Source organism: Mus musculus, chromosome 11 (genome assembly GCF_000001635.26).
Source record: "Mus musculus strain C57BL/6J chromosome 11, GRCm38.p6 C57BL/6J".
NCBI lineage: Eukaryota > Metazoa > Chordata > Mammalia > Rodentia > Muridae > Mus > Mus musculus.
Window position 1 is genome coordinate 115,934,701 of NC_000077.6, and position 18,114 is coordinate 115,952,814.

Sequence of the window (18,114 nt, forward strand, 5' to 3'; positions counted from 1 at the left end):
GGCCTTGCATGTGAGTTCTGCCCATGGTGGACAGAGAGAGGCATCAGCTCTTCTGAAACTGGCATTTGTGAGCTGCCTGATGTGGGTACTGGAAACTGAACTGTCAAACTTACAGAGATCTGCCTGGCCCTGTCTCCAGAGAGCTTGAATTAAAAGCATGGGACACCAAACCCTGTACATTATGCACTCGTATAAGAGTCATCTTCCAATACCCCTGTTTTTGTTTGTTTTGAGACAGGATCTCCCTCTAGTCCTGACTGTCCTGGAACTCAGGCTGATCTAGAACTCAGAGATCCTCCTGCCTCTGCCTCCCAAGTGCTCGGTTCAAAGGTGTGCACCGCCATTCCTGGCACAACCCCTGGTCTTTTCTTTTTCTTTCTTTCCTTTTTTTTTCTTCCTCCCCCCCAACCTCCAGGCTGAGGACAGAACCCAGAGCTCTACCACTGAGCTAAATTCCCAACCCCAACCCCTGGTATTAAATTGTTCTTCCTAAGTACAAATTCAATCTGGGCCTATAGCCACTTACTTGAGACTTAGGTTCCCTTTTTATCTTCAGAAATAATCTTGGCCATTCAATTTTCAGAAACATTTTTACATTTCTCCCCTCTCCCCCTCTCTCTCCTTCTCCCTCTCTCTCCCCCTCTCCCCTCTCTCTCCTCTTTCAGAGGAGAAAGGTGGTTTGGTATCTGACGCCTATGGAGAAGATGACTTCTCTCGCCCAGGGGGTGATGAGGATGGTTATGAAGAAGAGGAGGACGAGAACAGTAAGCAGTCGGTGGGTAAATCTTCCAGACCCAGAGCTCTTGAAACACTCTTCCATTCCATGGTCAACTCTGTCCCTTTTCCCTTTTGGTTTGGAATCAGTTGGTACCCGTTGAGGATGTAGCTCATGGGAGAGGGCTTTGCCTAAGCATGTCAAGGACTTGATCCCCAGCACCACAGAAAGAAGAAAAAAGTTGAATTGGTTGGGTGGTATTAGCTCTTTTTGAAAGTTAAGTCGTTTTTTTTTTTTTTTTTTTCACCTGGACCACATTGTATTAGCTTTTGAATTGAGCTTTTGGAAGGAGGTCTTTTGTTTTGCATTTTTGAGATGGGGTCTTATGAAGCCCAAACTGATGGCAAACCTTTTACCCCTGAGCTCCAGATCCTCTAGGTCAGCTTATTGAGAGCTGGGGTTATAACCATGTTGCACTAGGCCTAGCTTGGTTACTTTTCATAACCTTAGTGTCAGTGGGTATTTTATGTTGCTTTGTGAGTTTAGCTAATCTTCCCACTTTATAAATGTGTTTGCCCTAACTAGTGTGTCACTTACATATCTGTAATCAACTTTGTATTAATCTCGGTTGGGGTTTATTCAAGTGCTTCACTTTGTAACAAGGTAAGGAAGGGAAGTTTGCTGCTGTCATCCACACTTTGATTCTTTGGTTATGTTCCACTTGGTGTTTTTGTCAGCGTCCCCTGGTTCTTCCAGAACTTCCTTGGAGTTAAGTAGGTGCGGGTAACAGACAGGAGGACTGTGTCCTTGTTAAGAGGAGGAGCAGTTCATGGCGGACAGCGACCTGAGCAGTATTACTTGGGACTTTAAAGTCTGGAAGGGAAAGAGGCAAGGAAATCCAGGCTGTTGTTTAGCACAAAAAGGCATCTAAAACTGAATTTGGATCTTGAATCTGGCATAGTAAAAGCAGCATTCACTGAAACACTCACAGCGAGCTTTATTTTGTTCTTCAGGTTGTTGTTTGGGGTTTTTGGTTATGTGTTGATATGTAAAGGCTAGCACGAGAATGTTCTTTAAACTAGGTTTAATGGTCCAGGTCCTGCAGATGTATAGCATTCAGGTGCTAAAGCAAGAAGATTGAAGATTCAAGAGTATATTCCTGTCTCAAATGAGTAAAAATAAGGACTGGGGATGTAGCTCAGTGGTACATCGATAGCACTTGCCTAGCATTCGCAGGACCCTGGGTTTGATTCCCCAGTACCACATAAAAACAACAGCAAATAAAACATTTCACAGAATGTATTTTGTATTCTCTTTTGAGAATTCTTCATGCCTTTATCCCACCCATCAGTGATAATGCAGAGTTGAGTAAAATTGCTAAAAAAACTTGTGGAAACTGGAGTGTGTGTGTGTGTGTGTGTGTGTGTGTGTGTGTGTGTGTGTGTAGTAGGGGTAAAGCCAGAGAGTTGTTCCCCAGCATCAACTACAGCTATTAGCCATAGTGGTTCACAGCCTGTAACCCAGCATGAAATGAGGGTTACAAGTTCAAGGTCATCCTTAGCTAGAAGGAAGGAAGCTTTGTTAAGTTTTTTGACTTTCCGTGCGTGCATGTGTGTGGTGTGTGTGTGTGTGTGTGTGTGTGTGTGTGTGTGTGTGTATGTATGTTTGCATGTGTGTTCTTAAAATACTAACCCACATCTACTTTCTGTCATATTCAAGCTATATGATATTTTAGTTTTGTTTTTAAACCTCTCCTGAAACCCCAGTGCCGATACTGGGGACTATTTGAGCATTCTGCCAAGCTCCATCTTTGACTGTGTAGTTGGTTCCATTTTGAGAGAGCTCTGTCGGTGGCATTGCGTTGCAAGCTTTTGCTTCCCTGGCACCGCCCAGGGCACTTGTCTAAGAACCATCGAGGCATAGTTTGTTTGTGTTAACATCTGGAGTGCCATGTTGTGTTTGGGATAAAGTCTAGTAAGTGGTTCCCATCTGCTTCTTAGCTTTTGACCTTATGGAGTTGTGGGCTTACATTGGAGAGTTCAGTACTCCCATGGTTTTGACTCAGTCAGATCTCCTTTGAGTAAAGAAGGCTGAGAAGAGTGGATCAGTGGCAGTAATGTGAGCATCCCAAAAGGCTGTCCCTCGCCCTTTAGTTCCCCCCTCTTCTGGTCGCTTGATCTGGTGATTTGATGCCCACCTTTCTGTCATTGCTTCTGACTTTAGGTGCCACCTAACTGTTGAGCAGTGTGGTGGTTGTGGGTATAAACGTAGAAGTGGTAAGAGAATTCATAACCTTGGCTTTAATAACTGCAGAACATGTTGCATCTTCCCTCTCTTTATACAATTTCCTTCAGGAATTTTCACTGATGTAGATGATGGCACCCTGATTTTGAGCTGCTGATCCCCCACCCCCTCCAGAATGTCTCCTTTTCCTTTCTCTTTCTCTAGTTCTGGGTTGTGTGGTAGGGAAGGGTTCTTGGTGGGGTGACTCCAGCTAGGAAAACAGTCTGTTTACTCCAACCGCTGGTTATGTGTGTAAGACAACCCAGGCCCACTCCTTTTAAGTTTAATCCTCTAAATTCTTTGTCTTGTAGGAAGATGACGATTCAGAGACTGAAAAACCTGAGGCTGATGACCCAAAGGTATTTGGTGTTGGCTGTGGCGGGTGGCTGGATTCAATCAAGGCTTTTAACATTCTGACTCAGGTCAAATGTGGGGTCAGGATCTGTCCCACTAGCACACAGAATGGACAGTGGGATCAGGCCAGTTTAATGAAGACCCTTAAGGCCACTAGGAATTCCTGAGGCTTGAGATAAAAACCACAAGAGGCCAGTCTGGGTCCTATAATCCATACACGCTTAAGTCTGGCCCCGTTTTCCCAGGTATGTGCTAGTCACACACGCACATGGTCTTTTTTGAAGCAGCCTTCCTTCTCATAGGTCTGTCCAGAAGCAGCTGAGAGTAATTAGCAGTGGCTCTTGTCGCAGTCCTAATGCTCCTGTGGTAATGGAGGCCCAGTGCTTGGAAAGGTACCTTTCTCAGAATCGTGCTTTATACTGCAAACATCTCCCTTGGAGGAGTACATACAACATCTCACCGTTGCAAGCTGCTCTGAAATAAGCCAAAATCTTCAAGGTTGCATAAGTGAAACTTAGGAGACTTAAGCCTGGTAGTAATATAAAACAGTAGTCTCATGATCTATGGGTGATTGGGTTTCCAGGACACCCCACCTTCATGCCCTGTACATATGCAAATCCAGAGCTTCTCACAGTCTTTATTTAAAATGGTATATTTACATATGACTTATACATATATAACACAGGTTAATATAATTCCCCCTGCTAGTTCCAGATTATCTCAAATTATTGTTACACTGTATTGTTCAGAAAACGATTTAAAAAAAAATTTCACGTTCAACACAGATGCAATTTAAAAGAAGAAATTAAACCCATAGCTGTTTGAATTCATAGATGTGAACTATGAAAGGGGGCAGTGTATCTGCTGAATATATAGCATGAGCTATATATCAGATCAGATGAGCTATCCATCCTCAGATATGGCCGTGCAGCCATTGGTATAAACTCAGAAAGGCTGCAGAAGACTCGGAATGTGTTTTACCGAGGATGCCAGGAGTAGACAGTGTGGAGCCCAGAAACCAGGTGCAAACGACTTTCTGTGCAGAGTAAAAAACCCAGGCTAAGAACTGGCCTGGCAGGAGAGCATGGGGCAGGCTTATGGCTTAAAACTAAAGGCCACCTAGAGAAGTTGGCATGCACTTGGCTGTCACCCCTTCTTCAGTGCTGTGATCCCAGCAGCAAAAGCTTTTTTTTTTAACGTCATTTTTTATTAAATATTTTCTTTATTTACATTTCAAATGTTATCCCCTTTCCCCTCTGAAAACCCCCATCCCTTCTCCCCTCCCCCTGCTCACCAACCCACCCACTCCCACTTCCTGGCCCTGGCAGCCCCCATACTGGGGCATAGAACCTTCACAGGACCAAGGCCCTCTCCTTCCGTTGATGACCGACTAGGCCATCCTCTGCTACGTATGCAGCTGGAGCCAACAGCAAATTTTTGAGGAAAGGTACATCCTTGTGAGATAGGCAGCCCTGTGGAACACAAAAGACTTACTGCTCTCTGGAAGAGCAGATAATAAAGAACAGGGGACACACACACACACACACACACGGGTGTCCACTGATGCCAGAAGAGGTGTCACTTTTCTGGAACTAGAGTTTAGAGTTGATTGTGAGCTGTCAGGTGTGCACTAGGAGTTGGAGTCTTCTGCAAGAACAGCAAGTGCTTTTAACCTCTGAGCCATCTCCCCAGCTCTGTTGGATTTATATGAGAGGATTTTGTTGTTCTAAACTTTTGATTTGAATAATTCTAAGAGGACGGACATACTGCTAGAGCAGGTCTTGTAGTTTATCTTCTGTTAAGCTAATGAGTTGCGCCATGGCCGTCTACCCACTAGATGGCGCTCTCTACTTTTAAGGATCTAATTTTAACTGGTTATGTAGAGGTTCTCAAAACATTTGGTTTCATGAGACAACTTAGAAATGCAGATCCCAAGGAGCTTCTGTTCATTGTATATATTGGTATTAGAAGTTAAACTGAGATGCAGACTCTTTGACTTCAGCATAGGGCAGGATGTAGACTGAGAGCCTTAGAGCTCCAGGTTCAATGAAAGACCTTATCTCAGACAATCAGGTGGAAAGCAATGTAGGAGGGTCCCAGACTCCTATCTCTGACTTCCATGTACACACGTGCAGGCAACACACACATGCATGCAACTACGTGAACACTCAGAAACTCAATTGGTAGTTTGCTAAAACAGTTGCTCTGTTCTACTGTGTGTGTGTGTGTGTGTGTGTGTGTGTGTGTGTGTGTGTGTCCTGCAAGACAGCCTGTATCTGTAGCCCTGGCTGTTCTGGAACTCATCTGTACAGCAGGTCTGTCTGCCTCTGCTGGGATTGAAGGTGTGCACCACTACTCCCAGCTGTTTTGTTTTTGAGAGAGTCTCACAGGCTGAAGCCCAGGCTGGCCTGCAATGCCCGGTATTCCAGGCTCCTCTCAGATTCTCTGTGATCCTCCTGCCTTAGCCTCCCAAGCACAAGCCACAATGCCCAACCTCTGGTGTGTCTCTCAACACTTCAGTAGGCCTTTTACCATGGATGACTTCACAACACCAGACCAGAGCCTCGGTTTCTCTTCTCTGGGAAATGAGCATCATCATGAAATCTGCCTCTTTCGTTTGATGAGGGTTAAAGTAGTGCTGGGTGCCTGCGATTGGTAGCATCAGGTGCCTCTACTCACTTCCCAGGCTGGTCAGCCGATGTCGTTGACTACAGAATGGCGAGGCCTGTGCTTGGAGCCACAGTGTGGTGAGAGGAGCAGGCATAAAGGTGAGGGCTCGGAGAGGGCGGGCAGGCAGGCATGCTGTGGTGCGTGAAAGCTGGGAGGGAAGGCAGTGACAGCCAGATGCAGACCTGAAACAGCACAGAGCTAAATGGGAGAGGTTTGCTGTCATACAATGGAGACTTTTCTGTCATCTCTAGCCAAAATGGTTTGAGTTATTCATAAGGTAGTAATCTCACTGTTTTGTAGAAGATTTTTAGATGCATGTAAAGCCAGCTTGGTCTACACAGTAAGTTCCAGGACAGCCAGGCCTACACAGTGAAACCCTGTCTCAAAAATTAAAAATAAAAATAAAAAGGATTTGTCATTAATGTTCTAGTTTATGGGTTGTGTTGAGGTTGGACAAATCCCCAGAGGGTTTGAGACTCCCCGGGAGGAGAGGTTACGGGAGAAGGGCAAACTTGAGAATTCTCTTGCTGCTGTTAGCAAGCTAACATAGTGCACACACCTTTAATCTCAGTGCTCCGGAGACAGAGGCAGTGGACCTTAATGAGCTTAAGCCAGCCTGCTCTATGGAACAAGTTTCAAGGTTACATTGTGAGAGCTTGTCTCCAAAAAACCAAAGTAAAAGAAACAAAAAAGGCTGAGGCCCACTCCTTTAATCCCAGCACTTGGGAGGCAGAGGCAGGCAGATTTCTGAGTTTGAGGCCAGCTTGGTCTACAGAGTGAGTTCCAGGACAGCCAGGGCTACACAGAGAAACCCTGTCTCGAAAAAACAAAAAACCAAAAAGGTGCCAAGACTAGAAATGGCATTTTTGATTGTCTTGCTACTTTCTTTATGTTTTAAACCTTTGTTATTATTGTGTGTGTGTGTGTAGCTGTGGAGGCAGGGCATGTGTGTGCATGTGCACATGCAGAGGCCACAGAACACTCTGGAACCACTTCTCTCCTCTGCATATGTTCTGGGGTTGAGTGCAGGTCGTGGGCTGGTACAGCAAGTGTCTCTGCCCACGACCGATCTCCTTGCTTCTGTTACTTTGCTCTATGAAACAGGGTCTCACTGTAGCACAGGCTGGCCTCAGTCTGCCCACCCTCCTGCCTCAGCCTTTGGAGCACTGGGACCTAATTTTGCCACTCTGACACCTGGAGTAGCTCCTGGGTGCAGTCTCCTGCACTGAAGTTGAATGAGACGCTAACTCCAGATCCACCTGTATGGAAGCGTTCAGTCTGAGATAGAAAGGCCCGAGTTACAAATCAGAGAAGGGGAGGCAACTTGGTATGCCAAGAGAATCTAAACACCTGCGTGCTTCTAACCCATGCTTGCTTTCTCTTGGCGTCTAGTCTCACCTCAGTAAGCAGTCTGGCCTTATGTGCTGTGATCACTCCACAGAAGGGGGAGCTGCTGTCCTAGAAACCATCAGACTAACTGTGGCAGTCCTCTGACAGCACTGTACCCAGTGGCTCCAGTGTGCCTCTGTCCATTTGCCCTTGGTGTGTGAGCTCCCCACATGCCGCTGTCCTCTGTCCACACTTTGCCTCCATAGCTCTGGAACGTTCTTCCTTGTTTATTTTTCTTCCACTCCTGCAGTTCCCGTGGATAGAGGTGTCTCCATTTGCTGTCCCTGGCAGACCTTCCATTGAAAACAGGCAGGGACGGATGACCTGGAACAAGAAGGGGCAAGCAGCCTGCTGCCAGCTGTCAGGGAGGGCCTGGGCTTGTAAGCTCCCTGGGGTCTTTGGTCCAGGCTCTGTGGTAGGGAAAGAATCCCGGCCTTTCTAGGTGCTGACATTGAGTAGGGGAAATAATTGCGGCATTTTTGAAAGAGGTGTGTATGATCCCAGTTAAATCAAAGAAAACATTCTTAAAATCCTTAGAGCCCAAGCTGGGTGTGGTGGCTAATTCAGAAGGATAGGGCAGGAGGGTCACAAATTTGAGGCCAAACTAGCCTAAACAGCAAAACCCTGCCTTAGAAAAGATTTGGCAGAGGCGGGTGGTGGTGGCGCACACCTTTAATCCCAGCACTTGGGAGGCAGAAGCGGGTAGATTTCTGAGTTCGAGGCCAGCCTGATCTACAAAGTGAGTTCCAGGACAGCTAGGGCTATACAGAGAAACCCTGTCCTAAAAAAAGAAAGAAAAGAAAAGATAAGATTTGGCAGGACATGATGGCACACACCTTTAATTCCAGCAGAGGCTAGTAGATCTGTGAGTTCCAGGCCAGTGGGGACTCCACAGTCAGACCCTGTCACAAGATTTAAAATGATGAGATTGAAGAGGGAGTTGGTAACTAAAGAATGGTTTCCTCCATCTGTAGGGCCCAGGCACCCCCACCACCTCACCCAGCTCAGCAGACTGTGATGGCCACTTTGCAGGGTCTTTTGAGGGGAGGGAGGGAGGGAGAGAGGGAGCTAGGAGCTCCCCAGGTGAAGTGAAGCACTCCGGGCTATCCAGCCTTCAGTGTAGCTGTGTGTGTGTGTGTGTGTGTGTGTGTGTGTGTGTGTGTGCGCGCGCGCGAGTGAGAGAGAGACACACACACACACACACAGACACACACACACACGTACACACGTACACACGTGAAGACACCCAGCTCATAGAGCTCAGTACTTTTGTTCACATAACTCCTAGACAAAGAAGTGCTTCAAGGTTCTCTGTCTTAAAGCTTAGCTGCAAACAATAAGCACTGCACTTCTCACAGTTCCCCTGCTGCTTGGGAAAACAGATGGTGTGTGAGGTATCTTGTTGAAGGTTTCCTGAGAGCTTTCAGCATCTTGCAGCCTGTTTGTTTACGTTAGGATGCTGGGTGCTTTGTTGCATGGGTTGAAACTGCAGTGGTAGATGGTCTTGGAATTGGGCTGAGGGAGATGGAAGTCCCCTGTGCCCTCAGGAGCCCAGCTCAGCCATGCCAGTGGCTCTCGGCCTCCATCCTGAAGTGGTCTGGGGCTCATGGTTGCTGAATGTTGAGAATGTGTGTGGATGGACGTATCGGGCAGTCCCAAGTTATTACTAATAGGCAGTGATACTTCAAATTGTATTTTTAATTGTAATTGTGTGTGTGGTGGTGGTGTGCTCATGAACACAGGACCCTTGGAGGCCGGAAGGCAGCACTGGGTGCCCTAGAGCCGGTTTCCTGCGGTTGTGAGCTGACTGACTTAGTTGCAAGAAATCAAACTCTGATCCTCTGCGAGAGTAGTGTGGATTCTTAACCATGGGGCCATCTCTCCTGCCCGTACTGTTGCTCTCTTGAAGTATCTGAATCAAAGGCCTAGGAAGTGAAAGGTGTGTGAAGAGCTTATTTCCCAGGAGTTCATTGTTAACTGAACCTTGGGAAGAACATTTGCCGCCAGCAGTTATATGGGGACAGCACCCCAGGTGAAGTCTGTTCTCTGTCAGCCACCCAGATGGAGACTGCCGGGTCTGCTGTGGCCTGTGCAGGTCTACAGAGCTACAGGTCTACACCAGTCAGGGCTCTGCAGTCTAACAGGGTGACTGGAGGGAGCTGTGACCGTGCTCCATTCGCCCCCATTGGCCACTTGTGTCCTTTGTTGCTTTGCTCTTAGAAAACCCTGAGAAGTAAGACTTAGACCTTAAGTCTGTCAAGGCTGTAATCCCATAACTTAACTCGGAAGGCTGAGGCAGAAGCGATCCTTCATGGCTATGACTAAGAGGCCAGCTTGGACTACATGATAAAATACAGGTTAGCTGGTCTACAGAGTGAGGCACTATCTCAAACAAAGAAACAAACAACCTTAAATTTAAAAATTACAAACAAAACCCAGTTTTTAAGATAAATAAGGCAGTAAACATATGTATGTATGTATGCAAATATTTCTAAATAAGAAATGATTTCAAAAGAAAGCTGGCCACCATGGATCACACTGGAGTAATCACAGTGCTTTGGCAGGTCAGCCTGGGCTACAGTGTGAGACTCTGCCTTCAAGAAAAGAAAGGCGAGGATGGAGAGATGGCTCAGTGGCCAAGAGCACTTGCTGCTCTCCCAAGATCCAGGTTTAGTCCACAGGACCCTTGTGGCAGTTCACAACTGCCTGTACATAATTCCAGTTCTGCGGGCTCCTGTACAAACTTGGTACATATACATACAGGCAAAATTAAAACTGGGAAGGATTCTAGCAGTGGTTCCCACAAGCAGCACCCTCCCCACTGTTCCCTGCATGGTTTTCTTGGGCTGAGTCCCGAGGCAGGAAGCTGCACAAGCCAGAGTGGACTTCATTGCTACAGTTGTCCTTGAGAGACGTGCTGCCCGTGTGGGGCCTGGGGGCCCCTCTGTGTTCCTCACACAGATCAGGAGCATCACCTTTGTGCTCCGCCTTCTTGAATCCCACATAGTTGTTCACCCTCAAACTGAGGAGAGCTTAGGTGGGACTTGGGGTGAGCTTTTCTCTGTGAGTCCTCAGGAAGTCTCTAGACTCAGGCGAGGGCTGCCGCGCCATCCCCTGTTGATGAAGCCTTCAGGACCAGCCCTTCCGCTCGAGTCCACTCACACTGTACTCACTGGTACCCGGGAGACTCCTGGTGCCTTCCTTAGCTCCTCTCCTTGGCTTTAACACCCCACCCGCCACAGAACCTCCTTGACTGCCCTTGGTCCAAGTATACTGAGCTGAGGCTCTAGGAGCCCCACCCTCTCCTCTGTGGTTCCACAGCTAGGAAGAAGCAGCTGCATGCCCGTCTGCCCCCCATCAGCCATGCAAGCCCCAACACACCTCCTGCCTTTCAGGGCCAGATGCCGTAGATTGCTAACTGAGGTGTGGCTGGGCCCCTCCTTTCCCAGCTGGGATTCATCTTTCTGAAATGATATGATGTAGAAAATTGCCTATTCTGGGGATCCAGAACTCTGCCGCCGTTCTCCTGTCTTATCCCTGCTCCTTAGAATGTGGCTGGCTGTGTGATTTCTGAGTTTTGAAAAGATTTTGCTTTTTTTTTTTTTTTCTCTGAGACAAGGCCTATGTAGTCCTGGCTATCCTGGAGTTTGCCTTGTAGACCAGGCTAGCCTCAAACTTGCAAAGACCCTCCTGCCTCTGCCTCCCAAGTATTGGGATTAAAGGTGTACCCACATCAAACTTATATTCCTAACCTTCAAATTGGGGAGCCTTTTTCCTAGTCATACCAGAAGATAGCAGGCTTCTTTCTGGTCCCCGAGGTAGTAAATCCCCTTGCTAACAGCCAATCCGTACCTGTAACAGTCTGCATGGGCTCCATCGTTCTGGGCTCTCGGCTGTGCTGGTGGGCTACTGGTGCTTTGTGACTCACGGCCCTGGCATGGTGGCTGTCCTTCTCTTCTCTGTCTTTTTTGTAGCTCCAGTCTCCCTGAGGCCCCAGAGCTACCAGTAAAGCCTAAGCCCTGTTCGTACAGGTAGCCTTGAAGGAGAGAAGTGTGGTGCAGCCCCACCCCCAAGGCCTTGATGTCAGGTAACCTGTGCACCAAGACAGACACCACCTGCGCTGCTCCAGGGGTCAGGCAGAGAAAGCCACAAATTCCAAGAAACAAAATCCCCATACACTGTCAAATATGGCTGATACTTGGAATAGTCAGGAATCAAACCCCTCCCTCCCTCCCCATTGGAGATGGCTCTTGGCCAGACGTTCACATTCACATGAATGCCTGGCTGGTTTCAGCAGGTTTTATGTGGGTAAAACATACACTGCCGCTCTGAGCCTGAGCCATACAGCTTTGTTTTAATCAGGTTTTCAGGAGAGAAAGAAGCCATTTCCTTCCCCTCCCTGCCTTTTCTATTGGCAGACTCCTATTTAACCCTTCCTGTAGGAGCCACCTCTGGCTCTGGTTGGTGAGCCGAGCCTTCCTGTCTGAGCTTCTGGAGTCAGGGCAACTGCAGTGCATCCATTGTGGCCCCACCAACTTCCGCTCATTTTCCAGCTAAGTGCAGTGTCTCCATCCCTGGCTGGGCCTCGAGCCTGAGCAAGGGCCCCGGCCTGGTCCACAGGACACAACTGGAGGAAATGTACTGCTCATGGGATTTCTCCAGAGCGCTCCTGTGTGGGAGCCGGCTACAGAGCACAGTGGCAATGTTCACACAGTACTGACTTTTTGTGGCGTCACTAAGTCACAGGGCTGTCCTCCACACGTCCCATTCATGCCTCTTGGGGAGCCTTTGCGGGTGGGTGGGGAGAGGATTGAGACAAGACCTCGTGCAGCTCAGGTTGGCCTTGAACTTCTGATCGATCCTCTTGCCTCCACCTCCCAAGTGCAGTGATTACAGGTGTGTGCCGCCACACAGAGCCCCTTTTGGTGGCTGTTCTCAGGCTCCCAGGAGGGCTCCCGGGGTGACACCACAGTGAAGCAGTAGTGTGGCCTGGTGGTTCAGAACACTTTGCTGGCTATTGTGAGAACTAAATGAGATCATTAGTAGAAGGCCTTACCATAAAACCTAAATGGTTCCCCACTATCAATTTTTTTTTTTAATTTTAGCCTGGCTGCTTGGCCTGTTGTCTGTGACAGAATAAATCTTCAGTGAATTATTTATGGAATAAGTAAGTGAGCTAGCTGTCCAGTAACTGTCTTTTGCTACTTACGGCTTTGTTCTTTATCTGTGTAGGTTTGCCTTGAGGCAGGGTTTTGCTAGTTACCCAGACTGGCCTTACACCTGCGCTAAAGTGACTAGCCTATTAGTGTAGGTAGGACTTCTGACAAGTGCCACCACACCCAGCTTAATCGTGTCCTGCTCCCCACCCCGGCTTTGTCTCAGGATTTAAAAGCATTAGGTTGAATCCTGAGAGAAGCTGCAGGATATGATACGGTGGTACAGGCCTAGATTTCTAGCACTCCAGAGACTGAGGCGGGAAGGTCCGTAAGTTCAGAAGTTCTGGGCTAAAAAGGCAAGACCCTGTCTTAGACAGGCAGAAAAGGTGTAGAGCAAGAAGTGACCTTTAGTGCCCCTCCCTGCCTTCTCCCAGTCTCACATCAATCAGCCTTTCTTTCTTAGACCCCTTTTTAGCTACCTTCTGCCTCTTTCTCATGTTTTCAGGGAGCCCAGACATTGGAACTAGCTAGTGCTAAACATGTTTGGCACCTGGGTTCTCTATTACATAGCAGCTGAAGGTAGCCAGTAAACCCTGCTCCACACTGAAGAACAGTGGCAGGCGACGGCTGTATGCAGCACCTGTGGTGGCCAGGCATGTTGAGAGCACAGAAGGTGTTGTGGAAGATCCTCACCTGTCAGGAAGGTAAAAGTGCAAGGACATTTCTCAGGCCGAAGTCTGAGCTTTGCATATGGTGTGCTTTCTAGGTTAGGGGTAGCAGAGAGCAGGCCTGTGGACGGGGGACAGGAGCCTTCAGTAGGGGCTGGGCTGCTGTGACGATTCATTCGGGAGGGAGATAATGGATTGTTTGCTGTGCTTTGCTTTGCTTTGCTTTGGTCAACCTAGACAAGCCTTGAACTCAGCAACCCAACTCTCTCTGCATCTTCAGTGCTGGGATTACAGGTGTGAGCTTTCCATTATTTTAGTCAAGTCTGCTCATTAAATAAAATGGCCTTAGGACTTTATGGCTTCAGGGGCTTGCTTGGGGCCACTTCTCCAGTCCTCCCCACTGCCAGGTTATAGTGTCCAGCCAGGAGCAGTCTGCTTTGCCTGCCCTGCCCCTTGCATGCTGCCCTGTGCCCAATGCCTTCCCTGTACTTAACGCTCCCAGTGCTGTGAAGAAAGCATGGCATGTGGACTGGCAGAATCCACACGCCTGAGGCTACATATGCCGTGACTCATGGTTCCCCAAAGGGCTGATGGAGGCTGGCTGTATATACACTGCCATTCAGTCAGCCAGAGCCTGCTGCTACCCAGTGCATAGATCCTCTTGGCTCACACGGCAGTCTCTCCAGCTCCGTGGGTCTGGAAGGCTCTTCCTTCCTTCTGCCTGTCGGCTCTGTCTCTGGCCGAGCCTCTGTATCCATTGCGTAGGAGCCGCTTCCTGGGGACAGCAAGGCTTCTTCCACTGACCTGCAAGTGGGGTTCGAATTATTGGAAACGTCCCAACGCAGTTTCACAGCACCATCCTCTGACCTCTGTGGCCACCTCAGGAGGTTAAGACGATAGCTTTAGATGAAGGCTGAGGACGGGAAGGGACAGGACAGACAGAAGAGAGGTCCTCGCTTCAGAACTGGCGTTTCAGTCTCTCCTTCCCTCTCCTCCATCTTCCTTTTTGGCCTATTTGAGACAGGGTCTCGCTATGTCTCTGTAGTCCTGGCTGGATTAAACCTCACAGAGACCAGCTCACTTCTGCCTCCCAAGTGCTGGGTTTAAAGACATGCGCCAGCACACTTGGCTTCCTCGTTCTCTTCTTTAAGACTGGACTGGGTCTTACTAATTACACTGGCCTGCCTGCCTCAAATTCTTGGGTGTGTACGACCACACTAGACTCTTAGTAGGGTTAGTCTGACCTACAATTTGAACTCCATCTGCCTCAGCCTCTGGATTGCTGAGATCCCATGACAGTGCCACCATGCCCACACATACATGCTCAGCGTGTGAACCTAGTCATTCTCTCCTCCTTTCCTCCTCTGGCTTCGTTTGCCAAGCTGTGGGGTTCCTGTGTCTTCACTGAACTCAGACTAAGTGGAGAGGCTGAGTCCAGAGCTGCTACAGGCACCTTTCACCTTAGAGGGGAGAGCCTGAGGCTGGGGCCTTGTCTCCACCATGGGTTCTAGGTCCCCCGCTAATACACACATCTGTCGGGGAAATGGTCTCGCAGTTGAGTTAACTTTGACTAATTGAAAGCTATTAATTAGTTCAGACAGGAATCCCGTGGGCATTTGGAAACCCTGCTTTAGGGAAGGAAAGAACAGAGGGGTCCTGTTTTCACCTGTGTCCTCGTGGGCCCCCTCCCTCTCTGGCCCTTTTAAGGGTTGGTGAGTCCCTCTCCTAGAGTGGGCTTGAAGCTGTTTCCTTAGGCTGTTTGCTGTTGTAAGGTGTCAGTTTCCGTCTCCTGGGCTATCTGTGCAGAGCTTCCTCACCTATGTTCCCGAGCTGTGGCCAGCTTCACCAGAGGTCATGGGTGCTGGGTTCAGACTCCTACGGAACTCAGCATCTGAGAGGCTGAAGGGAGGCTTCTCTATGGATCTTGGCTTGTGTGTGACACCCATTCCTCCCCGGTGGCTGGGTCTCCGTAGGGTCATTGCACTCTGCTACAGGAGTTTCTACTTTAGTCGTATTAAACTTGCCTCGATGATAATTGGTGGCACATAGTTGTAACTTTGGAGCAAGGGGTGGGAGTGGAGTGTTTGGCTGCTTGCCTTCGAAGGGCTGGGGATCAACCTCCGGAGTGTGCAGGCACTCTGCCACTGAGCCCCGGATCCTCATCGGCATTGGGCCCCTTTCCTGCTTAGCTTCCCTCCCCGATGCTGGCTGCTCCTCTCTCTATTGAAGAACCGCAGATGTGGCTCCGAGCCCCTCACTGGACAGAAGGCTGAGCTTAGGAAGGCTAAGAAGCCACAGACCGTAGGGCCAGGAAAAGGGAGACTGTGTTCCTCCTGTGGTTCTCACCTCTAACAGCATTGTAGTTTTCTCCCAGAGACAGGGCAGAACTACCCACTTAGCAATCCAGCCCCAAGATACACAGCAGGCTCCATCCCCTCATCCTACCATCCTACCACACCTGCCCTGTCGTCCCCTTCCAACTCCAAGGTCATAAAAGATGTTTAAAAAAAGAAAAAAAGCCCCAGGGACACTCCTGCCTTCTTAAGGCATCCCTGAAATAATATTTTTTTTTTCCTTTAAAGAAATGTGATCCACTTCCTGCTGCTGTGGGCAGACACTGTACTATAATTCTAGGGACTCTCTAGCTGTTCCCCCAGCTCGCTGGAGAACGATGGCCCCCATATGGGTCTGTGTGTGCGCGGATGAAGGCAGGACCTCCAACTGACGGTTTCCTACAGTCGACACCCAGGAAGCTGTCTCCTAGTGGAAAAACACAAGGGAATTTTACAGTCCCACGCTGGCCACTGAAATGTTCCTTAGCGTTGAATTCTCCCATTGCTGCTACAAAGGAGTTGTTGTTGGTCCCTGAGACACTGACACTTTCTGAACAACAGTTGATTTATGACTCCAACCTGAACTTGATGTGGCAATCCTCCAGGACCACCTCCCAGCCCTCCTCTTTGCCCACCTGATTGGCAGGGGGTGGATAGTGAGGAGGGACAGACAGGTTGCTAAGCAGCCTGACTTCTACATTGTGCCCTTGCAATTTGAATGAATAGCTGCAGTGTTCAGAAAAGAGGGGATTTTGGGCCTGTCTCAGAATCAGGAGGGACTTTTTGGGGAAGGGGTCTGGTCTTGGCACAGGGTCATGCCTGCCTTGGGAGGGAGTTTGGACTCTCCACACCCCTTCCCTGCCTTCCATGGTGCCAGGGGCCTATCTCTGCAGCTGTTCTCATGAGGAGATCCTGGTGCGGGACTGTTGTCTTGTCGCCTCCCTCCCCAAGCAAAGGAAGGAGACCAGACCTGACACCTTCGTGAACTTCTCTGCCATTTAGACATTATTTCCTCGTGGCACTAAACATCCCTGATCTTACTGAGTTCAAGGACATTTGGGTCAACAGAGGCAAGGGTGAGGCCTTAAACCTATAACTTAGCGGTCAGCCTCTCGACCTTGGTTTGGTTAGGAGAAGCAGTGAAGTCAGACATTTGTATTCAGTATAAAAAAAAAGTGTTTCTCTGGACCAAATATAAAACCAGAGTTAGGAGAGGTAAGGGACAAGGAGAGCCAGAGAGGGGCCACCTCAAGCTGGGAGATTTGGGGAGCTTCATTAAGACACTGAAGGGCTTCTTAGAGCTGCCCCTTAATGCTCATGATAAAATCTCCCCCAATGGTTTGAAGTAAAATAGAAAAACTGCCAAGAGCAAACTCCCAGGAGCAGTCGGTCTCCAGAGTCTCCTGAAGGATCCTCAGCGATGCGATCGGATAAGCTCTCCCAACCCAGGGGAGCCATGGAAGCAAGGAAGAGTCACACAGGTGGCAGGGCACTCACCTGAGGCTCACCTGAATGGCTCAATGCTGTTCCCTCCTGGGGGCCAGAGTTGTGGGGTGCCAGGAGCCTGGAAGCACTGTTCACTGTGAGCATGCTGCCAGCACTCACCTGTTCAGCCTCCATGAACAGTTCGGGTGCCTCCACGAAGAGAGTACGGCCCACAAACCTAGCCTTACCTTTGTGTGGTTCTTCTCTTGACAGGATAACACAGAAGCAGAGAAGCGGGATCCCCAGGAATTAGTGGGTGAGTACCCGAGGGTCATACTTTTGAGCCTTACCCCAGCAAGCTGGCTTATTTATGCCAAGCCTCTGTTCTTTTCGGCATCTCACTGCTGAGGGCAGTTTCCCTTCATACTCCGAGGCCTTTGGCATTTCCTAGGGTGACTGGGTGAGACCTCCAGGCAGTGGTCTTTGAAAATGGCATTCTCTGTGCGCTTTTCTGGGCTTTGGTTGGTTGCCAGTGTTGTCAAGGGGGTTCAGAGCCCCTGGCAGCCGGGAGCTCATCTTGGCCTTTACTTCTTTCACTGGTGCCCTGGGCCTGACCTCTCTGTCTTTGTATCCCCTTACCCTGACTACGATATTCATGTTGCTAAAGTAGTCAACATGGGGCCTCTGCTGGCACTTTGCCTTGTCCCCAGGCAGGAACATGTCTCACAATGTTGGCCCATGTGGCCCTTGGTAACTTTGGAGAGCGGAGTAACTTGCGGGAAACCAAATTCCATTCCTGCCCTGTGCGCCTCAGCACTTCAACCCTTTTAGAAAGCCACTCCACTCCTGAGTTTGGCCATGGTCTTGGTATCAGCTCCAAAACCCTGAGCCAAGGGAAGTTCCTGGTATCCACAGTCAGGTCCAGCCTTTCCTCTGCAACAGCCATCTCCTGCTCCCTGGCCATTGTGCTGATCTTGAGACAAGTGTGCTTCTGCTTTGTTTAGTTCTGTTCCCAAAGGACACTGCATCCCCACAAGTACATTCAGGGCCCGTGCTTTCCAGCCCTGGGGACGCAAAGCCCAGAAACTTGGCTTGAAAGTGGTCTTCCAGTGTCCCGCCCA

General features: G+C 49.0%; 1 protein-coding gene and 1 long non-coding RNA gene across 4 annotated transcripts in view; one reads left to right on the plus strand and one right to left on the minus strand.

Annotated features, from left to right (window-relative positions):
• The window catches only part of Sap30bp (SAP30 binding protein), a 31,957-nt gene that overhangs the window by 1,123 nt on the left and 12,720 nt on the right, over positions 1–18,114 (plus strand). The window contains exons 2-4 of one of the 3 annotated variants that reach the window (NM_020483.3): positions 666–775; positions 3,310–3,357; positions 17,267–17,309. In NM_020483.3, the coding sequence (NP_065229.2) occupies positions 666–775; positions 3,310–3,357; positions 17,267–17,309 (201 nt within the window). The remainder of the gene's footprint in view (positions 1–665; positions 776–3,309; positions 3,358–17,266; positions 17,310–18,114) is intronic. The other 2 variants (XM_006533824.1, XM_006533823.3) reach the window with 2 other exon arrangements.
• Positions 5,172–8,106, minus strand: Gm39474. Its single transcript, XR_880317.3, has 2 exons — positions 7,421–8,106; positions 5,172–6,204 (listed from the first exon to the last, which is right to left on the minus strand). It is a non-coding gene; the product is annotated as a predicted gene, 39474 (long non-coding RNA).